This window comes from Dasypus novemcinctus, chromosome 29 (assembly GCF_030445035.2).
Source record: "Dasypus novemcinctus isolate mDasNov1 chromosome 29, mDasNov1.1.hap2, whole genome shotgun sequence".
NCBI lineage: Eukaryota > Metazoa > Chordata > Mammalia > Cingulata > Dasypodidae > Dasypus > Dasypus novemcinctus.
The window spans coordinates 10,818,873-10,842,657 of NC_080701.1; the positions used below are offsets into that span (position 1 = coordinate 10,818,873).

The 23,785-nt window shown below is 43.2% G+C and overlaps 1 protein-coding gene across 6 annotated transcripts in view; it reads right to left on the reverse strand.

Annotated features, from left to right (window-relative positions):
- LOC131276610 (low-density lipoprotein receptor-related protein 4-like) overlaps positions 1-23,785 on the reverse strand; it is a 52,839-nt gene that overhangs the window by 25,273 nt on the left and 3,781 nt on the right. Inside the window, exons 2-13 of one of the 6 annotated variants that reach the window (XM_058290132.1) lie at positions 23,122-23,277; positions 21,813-21,932; positions 21,166-21,393; positions 12,072-12,185; positions 10,694-10,813; positions 9,188-9,313; positions 8,389-8,592; positions 7,530-7,698; positions 7,050-7,218; positions 6,033-6,258; positions 3,808-3,933; positions 2,604-2,828 (exon numbers count right to left, since the gene is read on the reverse strand). In XM_058290132.1, the coding sequence (XP_058146115.1) occupies positions 2,604-2,828; positions 3,808-3,933; positions 6,033-6,258; positions 7,050-7,218; positions 7,530-7,698; positions 8,389-8,592; positions 9,188-9,313; positions 10,694-10,813; positions 12,072-12,185; positions 21,166-21,393; positions 21,813-21,932; positions 23,122-23,277 (1,983 nt within the window). The remainder of the gene's footprint in view (positions 1-2,603; positions 2,829-3,807; positions 3,934-6,032; positions 6,259-7,049; positions 7,219-7,529; positions 7,699-8,388; positions 8,593-9,187; positions 9,314-10,693; positions 10,814-12,071; positions 12,186-21,165; positions 21,394-21,812; positions 21,933-23,121; positions 23,278-23,785) is intronic. The other 5 variants (XM_058290133.1, XM_071212627.1, XM_058290137.1 and 2 more) reach the window with 5 other exon arrangements.

Below are 23,785 nucleotides of genomic sequence, written 5' to 3' on the forward strand. Positions count from 1 at the left end.
AAACAACTATATTTTATTAAAAACAAAGGCCCTACATAGTCATTGCTTGTTATTTTGCTGCATTTCACTGTCATCTGCACTCTTGGTTATTTATGTTTATCGTTATCAGTGCAGTGGAAATACCATGCTCTGAGCAGCCCTTCCCAACAACCCCACATCAGAAGCTTCAGATCTGCCAATGGTGAGTATTTACACCAAGAAAATTGGCAGCATTACAAATCAGGGCTTGATTTGTTCTGTGGATTGTCTACAGCGGGGATTGGCAAACAATGACCCTTGAGTCAATTCCAGCCTGTTTCACCTGTTTTTGTAAATAAAGTTTTATTGCCCTTTCATTCCCATATTGTTTGGATTGCTTTCATGTTACAATGGTAGAGTGACCAGAAAGCCTAAAATATTTACAATCTGGCCCTTTCCAAAAAACAATTTGCCAACCCCTGGTCTAGACACCCCCGGGTATAGATCTAAGATAGTGATTAATAAAAAGTGCTTAATTTTTAACTGATTAACAAAAGCATGAATAACAGATGAAACTTTAGGGTGCCATGTCTATAGCTGTTACATTTTACATGCAACAAAAAACTAGAACGATGTTTTCCTAAAGCTTGAGCACCAACATCCAGTCCAGCAAAGATCATTTACGTTACTACTGAACTAATTCCAACAAGTCTTCATGGTATCACTTTCCTCTCACTTGGTTACGGAAACAAAAGCGTCAAACACTGATGTCAGTTACACTCGCTCGTCAGTGATGTCAGCAGCTTCTTTGCCAAATCAGATAGCGAGCTAGCATTTATTCATCACTGGGTTTCGTCAAATCTTTCTTAAATAGGAACCACAGAGAGGCTCCTGAGCCAAGAATCCAGAATAATAAAAGCATTCTGTGAAAATCAATCAGCACATGGAATTTACAATGAAGAACAGTCTGTACTTTATTATCTGCATACCGTGTGCTGTGTATCCTTTACATTAGTAAGCCATCGTAAACTCATGCAGGTGTCTACACGCCCACTTCCCCCTGGAGAATGATTATTAAACGTTTGCCAGCACACCACCGGCTACGCACCTTAGTAAGGACGCAAACATTAGCCACGGGGAAGTCGACCCACAGGTGAGGCCTGAGCCTTGGCAAGGTGGCCGAGGGTGGGAGCCAGAACCAGCGGGGCTCAGCGCGGGCTCGGCCCACCTACCAGGTGTGTAGGTGGGAGTGTTTTCACATGGAGGAGCTGCCAAGAACTATACTCTGGAATGTTCCTCACCTCCCTTCCGTCACGCCTGCCCAGGAGAAGACAGGGGACTTCATCATAGCTACGTAGTGAGGCTAGACTTGCCAGCAGCCCAGGCGCCCCCTCTCCTTTGCTGGGCTCTGCCACCTGCCGAGAAACTCGTGCCCTCCTCTGCTCGAAGCCACCCAGGTGGATTTGGCCTGGGCACCTCAAGGATTCAGGGGTGAAGCCCAGTCGCCAGGGTCGCGAAACGTTCTTTGAGGGGTGCTACAAGGCTCTTAAGGAAATGCACGCTTCGTTTCTAAGAGAGAATGTGGCAGCCCTCCCATAAAAGGACTAGGAATTGCTCCTGTAGTTTCCAGCCTCCAATTTCAAGATGAGGATAAGAACAACGTACCCCAGAGGAAGCAACGCTGACGTCAGTACGTTTGACGTAAGGCAGCGGAAGGCTGCACGCTCAGGGGCTGGCAGGAGGCCCTGCCATCTGGGACAGTCTAGATACCAGGGCTGACGTGAATTCCTGCCCTTAAACACCTGCCTGCCTCTGTCAAACTTTTTATCCACCTACCACAAGACCTTAAGCCCCCGCGGTGGAGCCAGCGCAGAGGAAACTGGCCGTGCCTTACAGACCCTGGCTGTGACAATTACAGGAGAGGCCAGCCCTTGGCACCACGCGGCCACTGCTCATGTCAGGTCCCCTGAGAGTTTCCAGGTCAAGTAGGGGTAGGTCCAGGGGGCAGGCACCGCACGGGAGCCTGGGACAGGAACGCTGCCTGTGCAGTGTGTTTCAGGAACATGTATTTAAGTACGGGCCTGCTGCAGTAAACAGTATCCTCAGTACATAGCAGGGGTCCCAGGGCGCAAGTGTCCGGAAATTGTTACTTGTCCATGGGCTCGAGGCTCTGTTCTCCTTTATGAAACAGACGTTTGCATTTAGCTGCGTCCAGGGAACCTGAGGGTAAGCTGTGCCATTTGGACAAGTGGGAGGAGAGAGAAAGGCTAAGAAAATACCAGGCTGTTCCTCTCTGAAATCTGCACAGCAAAGGACAGCTAAATACACTGAAACAAAATCTGCAATGCAAAATGGAACCAATTAAGTTCCATTCCTACCCACCCCAGACTTCAGGCCAGAAAAAGAAAAGATTAAGTCTTGTCACTACCTCCAGGGTTTCCCAATCACCGGAGCCTTTTAACAGTCTGCAAACCCCACGCCAGAGCAAAGGTAAATCAGAGGCCCTTAATGCTCAAACCAGCGAAGACCACTCTTTAGCATTCAGGTTGATTCCGAGGAGAAACAGGTCGGATTATTTGACCTAGCTTAATTTTAAAAGCAGAAAATAAAGGGAGAAAAGGAACAAGCTAGTCACTCAAACGTACTTGAACGTTCTGTCCAAATTCCTTGCTTTTCTCTTGAATAGCCGGTTGAGTAGAAGAGATGTCCCTGGGCATTTGTCCAGTAGACAAGGTTCCTTTTCCAGTCAATGTCCAGCAAATAGACGTCCCTGGGAAGCTGCTGCAGGAGGGTTTTCTCTAGAGCAGCTCCCAGAAAGCCAACTTTCAACAAGTAGAGATGTTTGCCGGAAGAAAACACAAGTTTGAACTCTACCAAGGAAAAGGAGAGATTTTGTCAGATAACCTCATGCTCCCTTCTATTATTACTTATAGTGTAGTTTTATTTACACGCACTCCACAGCCACCGATGCGCCCCTCTGCGCCGTGCCCCTCTCTCGAGTGAGGCCTTCCACCCGTGGAGAGGCTCTTATAAAGCTCGCCTCTGACGCACAAGTGTAGCATGAATGCCACAGCTTCCTGGAGGAGCAAGTTGCTTCGGCAAATGAAGGTGTTGCTGAGCTTTCCAGAAGGGCTAAGACTTTTGGATTTCGGCTGAAAGGTTTCGGGAATGTGATGAGCCCCAGGCTAGGCTAGGCTAGAGAGCTAGGCTGGAGAAGGTGCTCTTCCTACCTGTTGATGTCACCCAGCCTGTGCTTGCAGCGTGCAACTCTGGGGACAAAGAAGTTCAGCTCTGCAGGTCTATTTAAAGAAAAGTGACTCAGGTATTTGAGTGTGTCTGTAGAATGTACAAAATACAAGCTAAGCTGAAGCCCTGAGTTTAGTACGACAGCGTATTATACTGCGGTCTCACTCGGTGTCTATGCCTCGTGAGCTGCATGTTTTGAAGGTGGATAGGAAATAGACACAACTACAGCCTCTATTCTTCTTAAAGCTTCCATATTCTATAGAGAAAGCCCAGTAAGTTGAATAGAGTCTACTCAGTGGACTTCATAGCCTTTAATATACGAGCACCATGATGAACTTAGGTTGAGAATATTGAAGTAGACACTCTGCTTATTAACAAGAGCCAGAAGACTATAGGATTTATTTCTTATACTAACTTAATTTAATTGATTTTATTATAAAGTGTAAAACTGAATAGAGTAAAGGTATTTTGTTTCTTTTTTAAAAAAACATAATCAAAGTAGGTTTTACACAAAAGTGACCTAGAAATGGAAGCTACATTATTTCCAGGCCCACCATACAAACATATCCCCTTTAGCCAAGCCTGTTTCATCCACGTACTTACCACTACATCTACCAGAAGGTAAAAGAAACATTCCCTCTGGACATACACACTTATAGCCCTTTGGATGGATGGGGGACAGGAGACATAAATGGCTACAAGAACCCGGAACACATGCTGACTGGATGCCTAATTTAAAATAGAAGCACGTTAGATAACAGTTTCCATTTTATTTACCCAAACTAGTACAAAATAATACTCAAGAAAAGTCATTTTTGCCTTAAGAGAAATCCTAGGATGCGCGTTACCTTCTAAGTTAGGTGTGACAACTTTTGAACTCTTATGGTTTCCTGTCTTTTGGAAATAACAATTGCCTTTCTAGATTATATTAGAGCAGAGCAAATTCAGCTTCAACCAGTAGCATCTTCGTCCTGAGAGTTCAGGCAAACGACTGTCGAACGTGATCATAGGAAGACTCAGAGCTGCAGTTGATCCTCATTACTCACAGACCCCACATGTGCACATTTACCTACTCAGTAAAATGTATTTGTGACCTCCAGTCAATCCTGGTGGCATTGTCGCAGTCACTCACACACATACGCAGAGCAGTGGCCACTGACTCCTTCAATGTGCACCTGCCCACTAATGAGTGCGTCCACCAAGGCTATGCTCTGCCTCTCTCATCAGCACTCGTGCCATAAGTAAGTATCCTTTTTATGGCACATTGACTGACCCATTGTTCATGTCTTGTGCACTTTCTTGGTGATTTTGCCCTTTAAATGACCCCCAAGTGAAGTGCTATATAGTGTTCCTAAGTGCAAGAAAGCTGTGACGTGCCTTACGGAGAAAATGTGTGCTAGATGAGCTTCGTTCAGCACAAAGTACAGCACCGTTGGCCATGTGTTCAATGTTGATTAGTCAATAGTATATGTTCAAGTAGGTGTCTTTAAACACAACTACACATAAAACAAGGCTATGTATTGATTGGTTGATGAACATGTGACCAGAGGGAAACGGATGTGGCTCAAGTGATTGGGCTCCCGCCAACCACACGGGAGGTCCATGGTTCAGTCCCGGTGCCTCCTAAAGAAGACAGCAAGCTGGCATGATGGGCTGGCATGGCAAGCTGACACAATGAGAGACACAAGGAAAAACATAATGAGAGACAAAAAAAAAAACAGGGAGTGGAGGTGACTCAAGTGATTAGGCGCCCTCCCTTCCAAATTGGAGGTCCCAGGTTCGGTTCCCGGTGCCTCTTAGAGAACAAGGAAGACAAACAGACATAGGAAGTGCAATCAATAAGGAGGTGGGGAGAAATAAGTAAACAAAACAAATGTTTTTTTAAAAAGAAGAGCATAGACCAGAGGTTAGCAGAAAACAAACTGTATTTCTCCTAGAAGTGATGCTGCAGTGTTTGCTAATTCAGGTGTCTGTGGTGACTTTATTTACTTTTTTTGAGATTTTATTTTATTTTTTTGAGCTTCTTTTTAAACAGGTTTTTTTTTTTTTTGTCTTTATTTTTTTAATGTTACATTAAAAAAATATGAGGTCCCCATATATCCCCCACCCATCTGTGGTGACTTTATAGAATATAACCACTGTGAATCACAAGAATCAACTTTACATAGTGGTCTAGGCTCTCTCTACTTTGGTTAGTTTCTCAGACCTATTTAGGAAGAATTGCCTGAGTTCAATCTGACGTAATTTTAGGTTAGCAAAAGCTTTTAAACTCTTAGTCAATGAATACTTGACTTCTTCCTATGGACAGGACCCAGGGCTTGGTTCAGTCTTCTGCCAGTGAGTAAGCTGTTCTATTCCTCTGAATAGATTACAGCCCTCCCATATTTTCTACATTTTAGACATTACAAATCCATCCAATGCTTTGAACAGGCACAAGGCACATGGTTAGAGTGAGTTTCTTAGTAGCTGCTTTTGTTCAGAAGCACCGTGAACATCTGGAATGACACCCAGAACATCCCCCTGCCTCAAAACAGCAAGTTCCAACAACAGAACAAGGTAGTAATTTTAGGCCATTTCCATTTAGTGTACATTCTGATTCATAAGCATTTAAAAGCAAGCCATTAGTAGCAATGCTTCTATATTAGTTCATCAATTGTAATAAACGTATCATACTAATGTAAGATGTTATTAATAGGGTTTCCCCTATTAATAGGGGGAGGGGTGGGTGAAATGGGAATCCCCTATATTTTCTATGTAACTTTTGGTAATCTAAAACCTCTCTAAAAATAAAGTTTATTATATATTTTGAAAGCTAGCCATTTACTTACTCCTAGGCTGCTGGAACTTGTGGAGGACAGAGAAAGCAGATACAGAGGCATTTAATAGCACCTCTCTCTTCTTTGGGGTGTGGCGTGAAGTACGAAACAGCTGCATTTTATTTGCCCAGAAGAAGCAGTTCTCAAATATCACTAGTCCAACTGGATCTTCATCTTCCAAGAAGATCTCAGGAAAGGTGTACCTCCCACTGCCGTCCACTCTCACTGACTCTATGGACTGAAGGGTTAAAGAGTCTCATGAGAGTATGGCAGCATCACCAGGGGGTGTTGTGTCAGTGTCACCACAGTTTAGGTGAGCTCAACTGATAGAGATGACCTCATCTTAGGAGACATGGAGACTGATACCAAAACCAGTGGACTGGACTGCTGCTTCTTGTACAAATTAAGATCACGGATGGGTTGTGCAAGTAATTACTATAACTTATTGTCTGCACCCCAGCATTGCACCAAATCCTTTAACTGCATTCTCAAACTGCCTTATGAGGTGTGTATTTTACCTGTTTTCAGAGGCGGAAATTCTCAGGAGCACAAAGAGGCATCATGAGTAGCCAAAGTCAAAGTTCAAAAGTAACTGGCCTAAAAACATGACTCACAAGCCTATGCCTTCAGTTCATGTCATACTGTCTTTTTCTTCCATGTTCCCCCAATCTAGACAACATGATAAAGACCTGAAGTACCTACATAACTGTCTGCTTCCAAGGAAGTGGTCTGCCATCTTGGACATTTGGTATCCTCAGTTCAACGTGGACTACCAGGAAATTCCAGAACTAACTTGGGTTGACTGTAGAGTGCTTAAAAATTTACACTAAGACTCTCAACCTATGATGACACAGTCTGGCTTTACCCTAGAGATACTGTGTTTTCTCTAGTTTCTCTAGTTTTCATGGCCAGAAGATGATACTTCAACAAGTTGGTTTAAGACTTAAGAGAGCTTTGTACTTACCTGTAAAGGTAACATCAAGTTCTCAACAAAAGAGTCTACCTTGTCCTCCAGACCTAAAGCAGTACCTTTTTATATCTACTGATCCAATAGAGCCTGCCAGCTACATGGTCCAGGGTCAGTCCACTGGCTTCCTCTCTGGTTATAAACACAAGTGCCTTCCGGTCAGATCCATCCATTCCTGCCATTTCGATAGTCCTTGTGTCTTTCTCACCTTGATTTACCCAGTACAAGTACCTGACAAAAGCAAGAGGGCAAGGCTTTAGAGGATCCCCTCAGCTGCACCCCTGCACATGTTATTCTGAAGAAGGAGCTGCCATAGCTCTCGTACAGCCCTCGTATTATTGCGCTGCTAAGAATGTTATCTTTTTTTCTGCTTCTAGACTAGTACATTATGAAAAGTTTGACCCAAAAAATTTGATTGAGCCTTCAAAAATTAAGAAATTTGGGGAGCAAATAAGACCTAAGTTGCAAAAGGCTGAGGTGTTTTCTTAAATATCTACAATAACCAATGATTCTGGATATACTCTGAAAGAAGCAGTACTTACTTCTTGGCAGGAAACACAACTAGCTGCTCTGGCATGAGATCCTTTTCCAGGATTTTGACGTAGCCTCTGCCATCACTTAAGCCAGCACAGATGACCCTTGCATAGCTGCTGGCCCAATACAACTGTCCCGTGAACCAGTCCACAGAGATACTGTTCACTGTTTTAAGTTCTAGAGACACAGGATACAGTGTTATGGTCCTGCATTCTTCAATGCTTGTCTTACCCTACACTTGGACAAAACTTCTCTACACCTTCTGATTTCAAGTTATACAATGAAGCAAAGAGGACACAGGGAGTGAGGGCCAGAAATGAGCCACCGTGCTTCCATTACACAATGGACAAAAGACAAGTTCCTTAGCAGAAGCATAGTCAAAAGACCCAGGAGAACATGACTTCAGTTTTAGGTCATGTTTATTACAGAGGTTTCTAGTGAATTGTTATGAATGCTACCTCTTAAATGCTACAGAGCATTTCTATGTGCCCAGCACTGTGCTGAACACCTCAAAGGCATTGTTTAGTGTAATCGCACTAACCTGCTGCCCCTATCATATCAAAGGCCGTTCTAAGGGTTAAGAACTCATCCAAGGTCACCTAGTAATGAGGTTAAGACTAACCTAGGCCTGAGCCCCAGTTTCCCAGACTTTTCTCTACTCTTTAATAGCAAATTCTTGTTGAGTTATGCACCAGCACACTCTTGTGGAGCCAAACTATCACAGTCTTATCTCAGGTCTGAAATTTATGGCTTTACATTTTGTGACAAGTGAGTCACAGAAGAAGGCACCTGGATGGATACATGTGGTCCTTACACTATGTTTAAGTAGGTTTCAAAAGCAAGAGCTTGTAATGCCTATGGAGAGACCTGGATAGAGGGGAACGGAGGCTGGCTTCCCGAGGACAAACACGTTTAAGACGTCATCCACCCAGAAGTACGTGCTTCTCTCTAGATCATATGCAACAGAACCAGGCCTTGACTTGGCACGCATCAGAATGTCATAGACACCTGTCCTTCCATCTAGGATGCCAAGCCCTTGATCTGCGGCTATAAGGATTTTAACAGCATCACCTGCAATAGAAGCAGAAGTGCAGTAGGGACACATTACTTGGAAACCCTCTTCACACCATTCCCTTTAACTAAAGATGTTGTACCGCTCCCTCCCCTAACCCTTCACGCCCCAAAACTACTTGTTCCTGACATCTGGACTAAGGTGTGTTCAGGAGAGTCCTGGTTGACCAACCTGGAATGCCTCTCTCCTGCCTCTGCACTCCAATGCATGAAAGTTAATCTTAGAACTTAACTACGTCATCTCATTTCAGATGCAGCCTCTCTCCTACCTATATATAATCAATTCCTCATAATACTAGCCAAAGGTGGTCAAGTGCCCAGTGTAAAGCAGCACAGGGCAAGTTACGATGATATTGGTTCAATCGCTAGAGCACCTCATTTTAGAGCCCGAAGAACCAGTCATTTTACAGACACTTAATAGCAACTGACTGTCAAAGTGGGTAAAGAATTCTCAAAAATCAGCTTCTTTATTGAAAGAATAAAGTCATAGCCCTAATACTCGACCTTCAAATGAATTGTCTATACCACTTTGATGTATAATTACTGACAAAAAATAAAGCAGGTGCTAGGCTTTGCTCCGGGTATCAGACCTCACCTGTCACTCGGCAGTCGGTGCCATTGTGGAGCTGGTACCCTTGAACACAGTCACAGGAGTAAGAGCCAGGGACGTTATGACAGAGTTGTCCACAGGGACTGTATGCCATAGAGCACTCGTCTATATCTGCCGACAGAGAGCAGGACGTTGGAGAAGACCCCAGAACAGTATCTTCAGATCTCTGTCCTCTTGGGTCCCTTTCCAGATGCTTGCTGAAAACACTAGGTGGAAATCGCTGTGCCAGGTGCTGCTCATAGAATTCCCACTCGCATGAATATATCTCGGAAGAAGTATATGTTTCAATGTAGGGACCAGATATTTGGGTGGTGCAGAGCACAGACCTACGGATTCCTGGAGACATGTCACTCGTGAAGTCACCCAGAGTCTAATTCAGGATGACAGTACCTAGAATTCACTACCAATGCCGTAGGACATCTTATCCAAGATGACGGAAAAGGTGTAAGCTCATAGATAGAACCGATAATTTAGACCAGGTGCTATCGTTTCTCAAAGCCCTATGGCAGGAAACTTTAAGAGCAAGACTCTCAAGATTAGGAGAGTTTTGTTTTGTTTTATTCAGCAGGAAGGAATGTGTTTCCTTGGGGGTATTGCCAGAAAAACATCCTTTCTCCCAAACCATAGGGTCCTGAAAGAGAATAACACCTTCCCATCAGGAGAGGAATGATGAAGGCATAGCTACAGGACAAGCCCAGGGGTCAGTGAAGTCATTCATGGGACAGAAACCCAACAGTGCAGCTGTAGGAGCCTGGGGTTATGCACGAAACCCAGACTCCCCTAAGGGCCATGACATGATGCTGTTGTCATGCTTTCAAGGAAGAACTCACAAATTTTTTTGTTGTATCCAGAACAGGCTCATTAAAATTCCTGATGGATTCCTCATATTAAAACCTATGCTTAGCATATCTTCTATGCCATCTCAATCAATAATATGCCATCCTGTATCCTTGCCATCCCTGCAGGGGATCCCCCAAAGAGAGAGGGAACTCGTGAGCAGGTGTCACTGACCAGGCCGCAGGTGGCAAGGCTGGTTTACTCTTTAGGCAAGAGCTTCAGGACCACAAATCCTTCAAGTGTCTAGTCCCATTTTAACCTAAAATCTGATCACAGATTTTTACGGACAAGTGCTACAAGGTACCAGCCATCGCCTGTTCAGATTAGCACTCAATAGTGGGGCTGTATGGAGTTTATCTTAGTCCCTCAGCTGTCATTAATCCCATTCTCCAAAGGGAGAAATGAGACTCAGAAAGACAGAGTGCCTTGGGTCAGATCACCAGCAAGAACAAGCAGGACTAACACAGAATGCGTTCTAAATTAGAATCTGTCCTGCTGTGGACCTTAGCCATGGCCCTGAAGTGAGGAGTTTCTGTATGGCATGACAGAAAGCCTTATACTCTGGAAGGGGAGGACACCAAATGTAGCCCTTTCTCATGAGGCAATGATGATCTCCAATTCCCCCCAAATGAGACAAGCCCGAAGAGTCCCGACCTGCACAGCTCCGGCCGTCAGGCTGTAACTGCCATCCAGGGCCACAGGAGCACTGGACACCCCAGCCCGTGTCACTGCACTGCCCTTCGCAGCCTCCGTTGTCCAGAGAGCAGTTTTTACCTGGTGGAAACAGGGTGGCTGTCAACACTGAACACAGCGGACGTGTCATTGCAAAAACTTCTTTCAACTGTTTCAGGTCGCATGCCCTGTATTCTCACACGAGGAATAGACCATTGTTTAAGAATGACCTTTGACCTTGCCCTCTTGCCTAGGAATGGGAAGGTTTTGGGGGAGGACTGCAGAAGAGACCAAGATGGAACCCATGGAGCAGGGCAAAGGCATTTCTTCTTAGGCTGGCAATCGGGACAATTTCAAGTGTTGCTATATCATTCACCTGCAGGTGAGCCGGCAACCTTTTATCGATTTTCTCTAAGATTTATGGGTGCCTGAGACCCTGACCTCAGGAAGTGATAGGATAATTTACTAATCCTAATGACATATGTATAGGATCAGAAACCTGAACTTTGTCCCATTGTCTATGCTTCCAGTATTACATGTCCTTATTCCCTTAGGAAAAAGTTTCTTTGACAGCCTTTATCAGTACCAAAGAGGTCTCATCGTTCACATGTAAGAGCAGGTGTTTTAGGGGAAATCATGGAGAAATGACCACATACCGTTTTCACTCCTCCTCATAGATTATCAGTGTTTCTTAAGGTGAGGATCACAGGCAATAAGACATCATTGTATGTCCTCCCATGGCCCACTGGGTGGACTGTGGGAGAGTGTGGGCTATGATGCAGACCACTGACCACGACGTGCAGCGGTGCTCAGAGATGTATTCACCAAATGCAATGAATGTCTCATTATGATGGAGGAGATTGTTGCTATGGGGGGAGGAGTAGGGTGAGGGGGATGGGGGGTCTATGGGGACCTCATATTTTTTTAATGTAATATTAAAAAAAGAAAAAAAAAAAAAGACATCAAGGCTGACTGCTCTCTTCCCACTAGGAAATGTCCTTCCTTGTTCCTTTCTCTGTTAAATCTTTAGAGAAGTCTCCATTTGTTTTGAACAAATGATATGCTCCTCAGTGGCACAGTCCTATTATCTCTTCTAGAATTTTGGGAGCAGTAGAGTTTGAGGAGTTTGTCATCCTAAAGCTACAAAATGAGAAGAGTCCTCAAATTTTTAAAGTGCAGGTCACTTTAACTCATGCTCAAAAGAACTAAGCCAAGGGCTGGAACTGGGAAAATGTAAGGGACTCCTCACTGAAGGATAAGTTACTTACAGAGATGGCAGCATCTTTTCCGAGAGCAGGTACTAAGTTATTGAATCTCACGCTTCCCCCTCCCATCTTAAGCAAAGCAAGTGTTTTCCTACCACATGTAGTTGGTTCATCAGCACCATCTGCACAATCTGCTTTCCCGTTACACATCAGAGATTCTGGGACGCAGCTCCGTTCAGCACAGCTCAGCGTGCCTTCTGGACAGGAAACTGTCGGAAGTTAAACATCCATCCCATTAATACTTAGGAGAAAGCGAGGAGTAGACACCTCTCAGCGGGTAAGGTAGCAATTTCTCTACAGCACAAGGTGATTCTAGGTAGGAATGTAAGCAAACTTTTCAAGGAATTAGGACTTAAGGCTTGATTTTTTAAATAGTTGTTATGACAGCTGGGCACTGGATTGAAATAGTGTTAAAACTAGATTGAGGTTGTCGCCACGCTGCACTCCAGCTGCCCCCTCTTCCTTAGTAGTGTGGCACTCTAGGGAGGATTGTGGGAAGATGATGACGCACTAACAGGTGGAGCTGAGTGCTCCCAGAGAAATGGAGAAAGAGGCAAAAGCTATCCCAGGGACCTGCTTTGGGGGTCACAGACCAGGACAGTGCTACACAATTCCCAGGAAGGGGAGGGACAGAGAATGGAAGAAGCTGAAACAACAAGCGTGAGTCACCAAGTGCCTAGGGCAGCTGGGAAGGGCTCCCCACCCCCACTCCCAAGATATTAAGCTGGGGTAAAGCCCCAGGCTCACTGCAGCCAACTGAGGGGAACAGACATCTTCCTCACTGTCAGCTGTTTCAAGAGAAAAGGGAGGGCTGGTTGGGTGCTTTTCTTCAGTGAATTCGGCCAGCAGAGCCCGCTTTCAATCTCTGCTCTGGAGAGTCAACACAGGAACACAGGAAAGCCCAGATGGCAACACCTCAGTGCAAAGATGCACTAACTAGCACCATCTGCTGGCTGTTCTGGAAATTGCATGGACAAAAACTTCAAGCTAACTGTATCCAAACCTCTGGGGAAAAATCCACGCTCCTGTAATGGGTCCCAGGCCTGATTTTGAAGACTGGGCAATTCTAAAGACTGAGAATAAGTTGAGCCAAATAGCAAAGAAAAGCTGTGAAATAAAACCAATAGGTAAGAAAAAGAAATTGGCCATCAGACTAAATGTACCAACATATTCAGATGCCTGGAAATCAGCAAAAAATTATAAGCCATACTAGGAAACAGGAAGAGATGGCCCAGCCAAAAGAACAAACCAAATACCCTAAAGAGATACAGGATTTAATACAATTAATCACTGATAACCCACAACTCTCCCAAATCACTTCAAAGAATTTATAGAAAATATGACTAAAGAAGTAAAGGAAATTAAGAAGACACTGGGAGAGCATAAAGAACAATTTGAAAGCTGACAAAGAAAAGTAACAACAAAAAAGTTATGGGAATGAAAGACACAATGGATAAGATTAAAAATACATTAGAGGCACACAAGAACAGATTTGAATTGCTTGAAGACATAATTAGTGACTTCAAAGGCAGAATATCTGAACTAGAAAAGACAGGAGAACAGAAAGAGAAGAGAATGGAAAAAATGGAACAGAGTCTCAGGGAACTGAAAGACAATGTGAAACGCACCAACTTTCACATTATTGGTGTCCCAGAAGAAAAGAATGGAAAAGGGGCTGAAAGAATATTTGAGGAAATAATGACTGAAAACTTCCCAAACCTTATGAAGGACATAAATATCAATATCCAAGAAGGAGGATGCACCCCAAACAGAATAAATCCGAAAAGACCTACTCCAGACACCTACTATTCTGAATGGCAAATATTAGAGATAAAGAGAGTATTCTGAAAGCAGCAAGAAAACCAAAACATCACATACAAGGGAAACTTGATAAGCTAAAGTGCAAACCTCTCATCAGAAACCATGGAAGAAAGAAGAAAGTGGTATGATGTATGTAAGATACTGAAAGAGAAAAACTGCCAGCCAAGAATTCTGTATCTAGCAAGGCCTCAAAAATGAGGGTGAGTTCAAAGTCTTCATAGACAAACAAAATCTGATAGAATATGTTACCAAAAGACCAGATTTACAAGACATGCTAAAGGGGGTGCTGCAGCCTGAAAGGAAAAAAAAAAGCGTGAGAGATTTGGAGAAGAGTTTAAAAATGAAGATTATTAGAAAGGGTAAACTAAAGGATAAGAAGACAGACAATAGAATGATATGACAACAGAAGACCAAAGGACAAAATGGATGAAGTAAATAATGGCTTTATAGTAATAATACTGAATGTCAATGGCTTGAACTCCCCAATCAAAAGACATAGAGTGGATAAAAAAATATGAGCTGCCTGTATGTTGCCTACAAGAGACCCACCTCAGATGTAAGAACACAACCAGATTAAAAATGAAAGGATCGAGGGGGCAGCGGACTTGGCCCAGTGGTTAGGGCGTCTGTCTACCACATGGGAGGTCCACGGTTCAAACCCCGGGCCTCCTTGACTCCTGTGGAGCTGGCCCATGCGCAGTGCTGATGCACACAAGGAGTGCTGTGCCACGCAGGGGTGTCCCCCGTGTAGGGGAGCCCCATGTGCAAGGAGTGCGCCCCGTAAGGAGAGCCACCCAGCAGGAAAGAAAGTGCAGCCTGCCCCAGAATGGTGCTGCACACATGGAGAGCTGACACCACAAGATGACTCAACAAAAAGAAACACAGATTCCCGTGCCGCTGACAACAACAGAAGCGGACAAAGAAGATGCAGCAAATAGACACAGAGAACAGACAACCGGGGTGGTGGGGGGAGGGGAGAGTAATAATAAATAAATAAATAAATAAATAAATAAGTAAATCTTAAAAAAAAAAATGAAAGGATTGAAAAAGGTATTCCATGCAAATAGTAACCAAAACAGAGCTGGAGTAGACCAGATAAATGTAAAATAACAATATTATAGTATAAGAACAATAATTGCTCAGTGCAACTACAAATTGTTCCTGTGATCAGTATTCTGTAAATTTCTTCATACAAAATAAACACTTGTTTTTAATTGAGGAGGACTGAAGAAGAGAGATATTTTTGGATGCTTCATTTTTCTTTAACCCTTTCTTATGCATTCTTATTAAAATAATCCATCTGGATCAATAATGATTTAGCACAACTAATGTTGAAAAAGATGAGATTTTTCTGCCTTATAAAATTATGAGTTGGCATATTTTTATCTGCTGTAATTTATTCCAATAACATGTGAAGAATTCCCAAATAGGAATTTGATTATCCAGAAAGAATTATGGCCTAAATGGAAATTAAATAACTAAACCAATAGTTTATTTCATTCTTAGAGATTATTATGTCCAACAGTTAGAGCTGTAAAAAAATTATAATTATGTTATAATTAATTTCTATTATATTAGAATTATTATTTACATTCATAAATGTTTGTTGCTACATTACCTAATTCCAGTAATTGATTATATTCAATCTAACCTGGCCTTGCAAAAAAAGGAAGAAAATCACTCTAGGAATGAACTTCGTGATTCATAAGTTGAAAGGAACCCATGCCATGAGACACATGATTCCTTCATGTTTATCTTATCAGCCTTTGCAATTTATGGACCTTACTAAGAGCAAACAAGCCAACAGGTTAGGCCAGGTAATATTTGCATCATTGCCAAGTTACGTGTGGTAGAAACTGTTGCTATGTACTCTGATTAGCTAGTTTAATGTAAGGTGGTCAGTGGTCATGCTGCTTTACTTTTGAGCCTTTGTTTCCTGAACTATAAAATAAGGTATGGACTAGCCAGAGCTCTTCTGAGGTCCATCCCAACCGTAAAATTCTGTTAGTTATTTCATAAACTAAAAAACATTTTACTAAAGATGTATGATAAATGTAATTAATGCCACTGAATTGTGCACTTAAAGGTGGTTAAAATGGGAAGTGTTATGTTAAATATACTTCCATAATAAATAAAATGTTTTTAAAAAACCACAACTAAACTGAAGGAGAGATGTGGCTGAAGCAGTTGAGTGCCCGCCTTCTACATATGAAATCCTGGGTTCAGCTTTTGGTGTCTCCCGAAGAAATAGCAGCAAACAACAAGCAAAACAAATGAGGGGACCAGTCAAGGAAGTTGATGTGGCTCAGTGGTTGAGCACTGGCTTCCCACATATGAGGTCCCCGGGTCAAAAAAAAACAAACTAACTAAAATGACCCACAGCCAACATTACATTCAATGGTGAAAGACTGAAATCTTTCCCCATAAGATCATGTACCAAAGACATCTGCTTTCACTACTGCTATTCAACAATGCACAGGAAGATCTAGCCAGAGTAATTAGGCAAGAAAAGGAAATAAAAACCAACCAAATTGGAGAAGTAAACCTCTCTCTATTCACAGATGACATGATCCTTCATTCATTATATCTCAAAGAATCACAAGAAAATTATTAGAATTTGATGGATTCATTTAAGTGGCAAAGTACAAGATAACACAAAAAAATCAGTTCTGTTCAGGGAGCAGATGTAGCTCAATGGTTGAGCACCTGCTTTGCATATATGAGGTCCAGAGTTCAATCCCTGCTACCTTCTTAAAAAAAAAATCCTCAGTCAGAATCAGTTGTGTTTCTACACATGAGCAATGAACAATCGGAAATGGAAATTTTTCAAAATTCCACTTACAATAGTATGTAAAAGGAAAAAATTCTAGAAACAAATTTAAACAAGAAGGTGAAAGACTTGTACATTGAATGCTACAAAACACTCCTAAAAATTAGAGAAGATCTAAAGACATCCTAGTTCACAGGGCAGAAGACTTAATTTTATTACGGTGTCATTACTTGAAAACATTTTAATATTGATTGAAGTGATGAATGCACAACTCTGTGATTCAACCAAATACCATTGACTGTACACTTTGGATGGACAGTATGCTTTATGAATATGAATCAATAAAATTGACTTTTAAAGAAAGTTGTCATTACTACCCAAAGTGATCTACAGATTCAATGCTATCAAAATTCCAGCAGCCTTTTTTTAAGCACACAAATGGAAAAGCCAATCCTCAAGTCAAATGGACTTGCCAGGGGCCCCAAATAGTCAAAACACTCTTGAAAGAGAAAACCAGGATTGAAGGTCTCACATTTTCTGATTTCAAAACTTTCTACCAAGTTACAATTAGCAAAACAGTATGGCACTGGAAAAAAGATAAACATATAGACCAATGGAATAGAATGAGAGTCCAAAATAAACTTTCTCAATTTTCAACAAGGGTGCCAATGGAAAGAATAGCCCCTTCAACAAATGGTGCTGGGATAGCTGGATCTTCATCAGGAAAAGAATGTAGTTGGAACCCTACTTCACACCAAATACAAAAATTAACTGATAATGGATCAAGGATTTAAACATAAGAGCTAAAATCCTAAAACTATTAATGATAATATAGAGGAAAACCTTCATGACCTTAAATTTGGCAAGAATTTCTAAAGAACACCAAAAGCACAAGTAACAAAAGAAAAAACAGATAAACTGGACTTCATCACAACTAAAAATTTGGGTAATAAAGGACATCATCAAGAAAGCAAAAAGACAACCTAGAGCTAATGACTGACTAGGAGAAAATAGTTTCCCTAGCATGAGGCATGACTCCTGGGGATGAGCCTCCCTGGCACCAAGGGATTACTACCAAGCACTCACTGGCTGGTGATGCAACTAGAAAACACCTTGAATAAAAGGGGGAAATGGTAAAGAGAAATGAGTTTATATGGCTAAGAGACTTCAAAATGAGTTGGGAGGTCATCAGAGGGGTCACACTTATGCACATCTCAGCAGGATCTCAGAGACAGCCAAAGTAAATGCAAGCCCAGGTACTGGTGCTTCTGAGGGCTATGAACATACACAGGTTCTATGGTCATGGTAGATGGCTCTGGAGTTCAGCGCCTTGTCAGTGGGCCCTACTTTGAAATTTGTGCTCCTGAGTGTACTGGAGTTGGACTCTGATGTGACATTTCTCCACATGCCTCTTCTGTCACTTTTACTGAACCTGTGTTTGGTGCTGGGATTGATGTGTACTCAGGAGACTTGAATCTCTGGACTGGCCATGTGCCAGCTGGGTCCTGAGCCTCAGCAGAGTTGCAACTCGATTCTCCAGTTCATTGGATTTACCCAGGTCAGCTAACAGGGAGGTGAGGATGTTCAACCACCACACCAGGGAACCAAGAGTGTCTACAACTGCAAGCAGGAGAATCACGTCCATCAGCCATGTGTGATCTAAGCCCCCTCTCGATTTAGAGGTAGAGTGGAAATCGCCATCCCAGGGTCAACAGGATGGAGGAATAAAATATGGATTAGATTGGGAAATGGACTTGGCCCAGTGGTTAGGGCATCCGTCTACCACATGGGAGGTCCGCGGTTCAAACCCTGGGCCTCCTTGACCCATGTGGAGCTGGCCCATGCACAGTGCTGATGCGCAAGGAGTGCCCTGCCACGCAGAGGTGTCCCCCGCGTAGGGGAGCCCCATGCGCAAGGAGTGCGCCCCGTAAGGAGAGCCGCCCAGGGCGAAAGAAAGTGCAGCCTGCCCAGGAATGGCGCCGCCCACACTTCCCGTGCCACTGACAACAACAGAAGAGGACAAAGAAATAAGATGCAGCAAAAAGACAGAGAACAGACAACCGGGGGAGGAGTTAAATAAATAAATAAATCTTAAAAAAAAAAATATGGATTAGAGTGGACTTATTGGTATTCTACTACAAAACTACTGTGACTCTAGCAATGGAAGAAATTGTAACATTGATGTGGCGACAACGGCCATGGAAGTTGCTGAGGGCAGGGATAGGAAAGAAGGAGCTGTGACATGGGGGCATTTTTGAGACTTGGAGTTGTCCTGAATGATATTGCAGGGACAGATGCAGGATATTCTGCCTTAACCCACTGAATGGACTGGGGGAGAGTGTAAACTACAATGTAAACTATTATCCATGTGGTGCAGCAGTGCTCCAAAATGTATTCACCAAATACAATGAATGTGCCACAATGATGAAAGAGGTTGTTAATGTGGGAGCAGTGGGGTGGGTGAGGTGTGGGGTATATGGGACCCTCTTATTTTTTTTAATGTAACATTTTTTGTGATCTATGTATCTTTTAAAAAAAGACATAAAAATTAAAAAAAAATAAAAGCAAGGTCCTAAAAAACCTGAAAGAAAAAAAAAAAGAAAATAGTTGCAAATTGCAAGCCTGTAGGGATTTAATACCCAGAATATATAAAGAAATTTTGGAGTGCAGCATAAAGACAACCCAATTTTAAAATGGGCAGGGAAGCAGATGAGGCTCAATAGATAGAGCATCTGCCTACCATATAGGAGATCCAAGGGTTCAATACCCAGGGCCTCCTGGCTCGTGTGGCGAGCTGGCCCACGCACAGTGCTACTGAGCACAAGGAGTGCCAGCCCATGCAGGGATGCCCCCGTGTAAGGGTGCCCCCTGCATAAGGGTGCCCCCCATGCAAGGAGGGGTCCTTGCGCAAGGAGAGTGACCCCGTGCGAAACCACAGCCCACCCAGGAGTGGTGCCACATACACAGAGAGCTGATGCAGCAAGATGATGCAACAAAAAGAGACACAGATCCCCAGTGCCACCTGATGAGAATACAAGCAGACACAGAAGAACACACAGCGAATGGACACAGAGAGCAGAAAACAAGGTGGGGGGGGTGCGGCAAAGGAGAGAAATAAATAAATAAATCTTTTAAAAAATAAAATAAAATAAAAATGGGCAAAGTATTTGAATACATTTCTCCAAAGAAGATATACAAATGGCCAATAAGCACATGAAAAGATGCTCAATATCATTAGCCATTATGGAAATGCAGATCAAACCCCAGTGAGAAGCCACATCATACTCACTAGAATGGCTATTATTTAAAAAAAAAACACACAGAAAATAACAAGCACTGCTGAGGATGCAGAGAATTTGGCACACTTGTTCACTGTTGGTAGGAATGTAAAATGGTACTGTTGATGTGGAAAACAATGTGGCAATCTCAGAAAGTTAAACATAGGATTACCATATAAGCCAACAATTCCACTTTTAAGTATATACATAAAAGAACTGAAAACAGAAACTTGAACAGATACCTGTACATCCATGTTCTTAGCAGCTTTCTTTGCAATAACCAAAATGTGGAATATACCCAAGTGCCAATCAACTGATAAATGGATAAAGAAAATGTGGCATACACACATGATGGAATATTATTCAGCTGTAAAAAGGAACAACATTCTAATATACGCTGCAACACAGTGAATCTTGAAATTATATTGCCTGAAATAAGCCAGGCAGACACAAAAAGACAATTATGGTATGATTCTACTTGAATGAAATATCTAGAATAAGCAAATTCATGGACACAAAGTAGATGGGAGAGTCCCAGGGGTCAAGGAGAGAAGGGAGTAGGGAGTGTTTGCTTAATAGATATAGAGTTTCTGTCTGGAGTCATGAAAAAGCTGTGGTAATGGGCAGTGTTGATGATAGCACAATATTGTGAATGTAATTAATACCAGTGAAAGGGACCCTGAAAAGTGGTTAAAACGGGAAATTTTGATATATATACAACCACAATTTTTTTAGAAAAACTTAAAGGACTCTTGTATTAAATCGTTCTAACTGAGATAGTACTAGTCAACACTGGCACTAAAAGAAGCGTTCTTTAAGAAACTAGTTTTTTTTTTTTAAGTTAGAACATGAATATATTAATTATTGCAGATTTAACTCTGGGGAAGAAAGATTTACTAGGATGGAGGTTCACTGAGAACTCTGAGGTAACACTACATTGCGCATGTGGCGTAAAGGAAAGGCATATAATAGTCGCCAAGAACTGGGAGGCTTTCCTGCTCTAATGAGGATTTTCTCCCTTCCCTGTTTATGGCACAGGTGTGAGTCACCTGTTAGGAGGTGGCTTTCCTCACAGGTGCACAGGTGCTCCCCTAACTGAGCCCCGGACCCAGGCTAGGCAAGGCTGAAGACCTCGCAGCGTTACGGTTCCAGCCTGGCTTTACGTTTCCACGGATAACTAAGTCTTCACTCTTGCAGGAAACATCCTGTTTTTAGATACAGGCTGGTGGCCTCAGCCAGAGGAATTAAAAAGGCAACTGGCAAGCGGCAGCGCCCAGTCCAGCCTGCCCTGTAAAGGCAAGGAGAGAAGCCAGAACTCACCGCAGGCGTCCTCGTCGGAGGAGTCCCCGCAGTCATCGACGCCGTCGCACCTCCAGCTCTCCACAACACACACCTTGTTCCCGCACTGCCACTGGCCGGCCGGGCAGTGGCTCTGGAGGCAGAAGGCCTCGTCAAACCCGTCCTCGCAGTCTCTGCGGGCATCGCAGATTTGCCAAGCGTCGAGACACCGAGGACTTCCCAGACACTGGATTTTTCGGTCTGGACACGCTGCCAATATGTTTAAAAGGTGGGAGTTGGTGCAGTGAGCTAGAACTGCTGGCCTATGCACCTGTTTCTTTCAGGGCTTAAGGCTTGCTCACGGACTTGGTCTAGAGAAAACCAAAAATCGAAAGGGATGCTAGCCACTGGAGATTTACTAAACTTCCTATACAGATGTGTCACTCCCCAAAAAAGTGTCACCCTCAAAAAAGTCAAGACCAATCCTTATTTTTATTTTAGGCAGCTTCAAAAACTGAACAAGTGGGCACAAAAGTCATTTGTACCAAGAGAGACAACTTAACAGTGGGGCTTAGCATGTACGGCATTCGGCTATTTCATGAGTTGCATGTTTCACTTCATAGTATTGATTTTAATAAATGCTGATAATAGAGAGGATATGACTGAAGATAAAAATACGTTGTACATACCACAATTAACCTCGTCGGAGCCATCAGAGCAGTCACCAACGCCATCACAAAGCCAGCTAAACAAAATGCATTTCCCATCATCGCACTGCCAGGCCAGTGGGTGGCCGTGACATATTTCCTCTGTGGGTCAGTGGCAGTGTTGAAGAAGAGGAAGAGAGGATGGGTTTCATATAAATACTTCAATTCATGAAAGAATTATGAATTCCCGATTTGTCACTAAAGTCAACTCTAACCTCGCTAGTCCTTTTCATACTATCCGACAATATCACACAGACAATCCTCTAACAGCCCAAAAAAGCTAAGTCTCCCCATCCTTCTTCTAGAACAGCATTATATACAATTGTATCTATGTAGTTCAGCATGGTAGCCACTCGTCACACATGGCTATTGAGCACTTGAAATGTAGCTGGCCTGACAGAGGAAGTGAATGTTCATTTTTATTTAAACAATTTTAAATTGTCACATGGCTGGCGGCTACTGTATTTTACAGCATGGTTTTATAGATTCACTTCCCAGATTCCTGTGGCATCTGATACTATATTAAACTGTAAGACAGCCTAGAAGCTGTTCCTTTTTGGTCTAATTAGACCTTTGCGTGGTTCCTCCCAAGTGCACCTACTGGCGGACGCTGGCGAGAGGTGGGAGGGAGAGACAAGCACAGGACAAGGCATTTCTGCAAGTGTGAAACGCCACTCCAACCTCTAACGTTCCATGCTGTAGTATCGAGGTTCTGCATACTAACTTAGTGGCAGCAGGTGGTCACCCCGGGGGTGTGCCTGTCCCTTCTAGAACTGGAGCACTCTTAGCTCAGATGGACTTAAGCACTTTTCCAGCAAGCTGGGAGACATGGCTAACCTGGCGTTTGTTGATTTTGCAGTTTTATTTGTACTCAATTTGCAAAGTTGTTTCTTAGCTTATAAAACCTCTGAGCCTATGAAGTTTAATTCATTGGATAGAAATAATTGGGGGCACCAGGTTTGGCATGAGTTCCCAATGAAGGAATCTCTATTATTCCAGGTCGAGTAGCACTGCTACAGAGGCCTAAACCTGAATTTAAGTTGAGGAGCCAGGCTTCCCCTGGATTTTCCATGCTGACTGCCTGTCCACTTGTTTTGACAACGGTGCCACCCAGATTTGAAAAACCAGCCCCAGCCCTACCCACTGAGGGCCTGCAACAACCCAGAAGAGCCAACACGGATGACTATCCACCAAGAGGGCGAGAGGCACAAGTACAGACATTGTCGACCAAGTTGGTGCCAAGAAGGCCAGACAGGGACGAGTAAAGGACACAGGAGTGACGTGCGCTTACCACACTGCTCGTCGGTGCCGTCGGGGCAGTCTTGCTCTCCATTGCAGAGCCAAGCCACTGGAATGCACCTGTCGCCACATGCAGCTTGCTGCGTCATGTTGCACTTTGTTGCATCTGCATCGGACCAGGAAGTAGAGCCATGGAGTTCCCGGCTTCCTTGGGTATAAGAAGCACCTTTTCATGACATGCTGCAGCCAAGGTCATTGGGAAAGAGCTTGCTTCAACTATCTTACAGGAGAGATGAAGGCGTGTTGGTACCCTAAAACCCAGCCAGCTTCGGCAGTGGCAGTCCTGGAGAACCCGCTCTTTCTGGGGTTGCAGTTTGCTGCTCGAGCACCGCGCTGCACACTTGCCTGCTCTTCTCTTAGGAAGACACAGCCTTGCATTTGTGCTTCAAGAGACACAAACACACCTTCCAGCTGGAGCTCCCTCTCAAAGTCTCAGAGTGTGGAAACTTACAAGATTAGAGCTGTAGGCTCAAAGGACTTGGCTCTGGCTTACTTTTAGACCTGTACAGATACATCTTAAAATGAAATTAGGGAATGTGCTTAAAGCTTACATTATAGGTTATAGATATGTTACTAGAATAAAAATTTTTAAAAACGCATAGGACTACACAACAGTCCAACTATGGACTATATAATAGCATAGTTATAATAATATT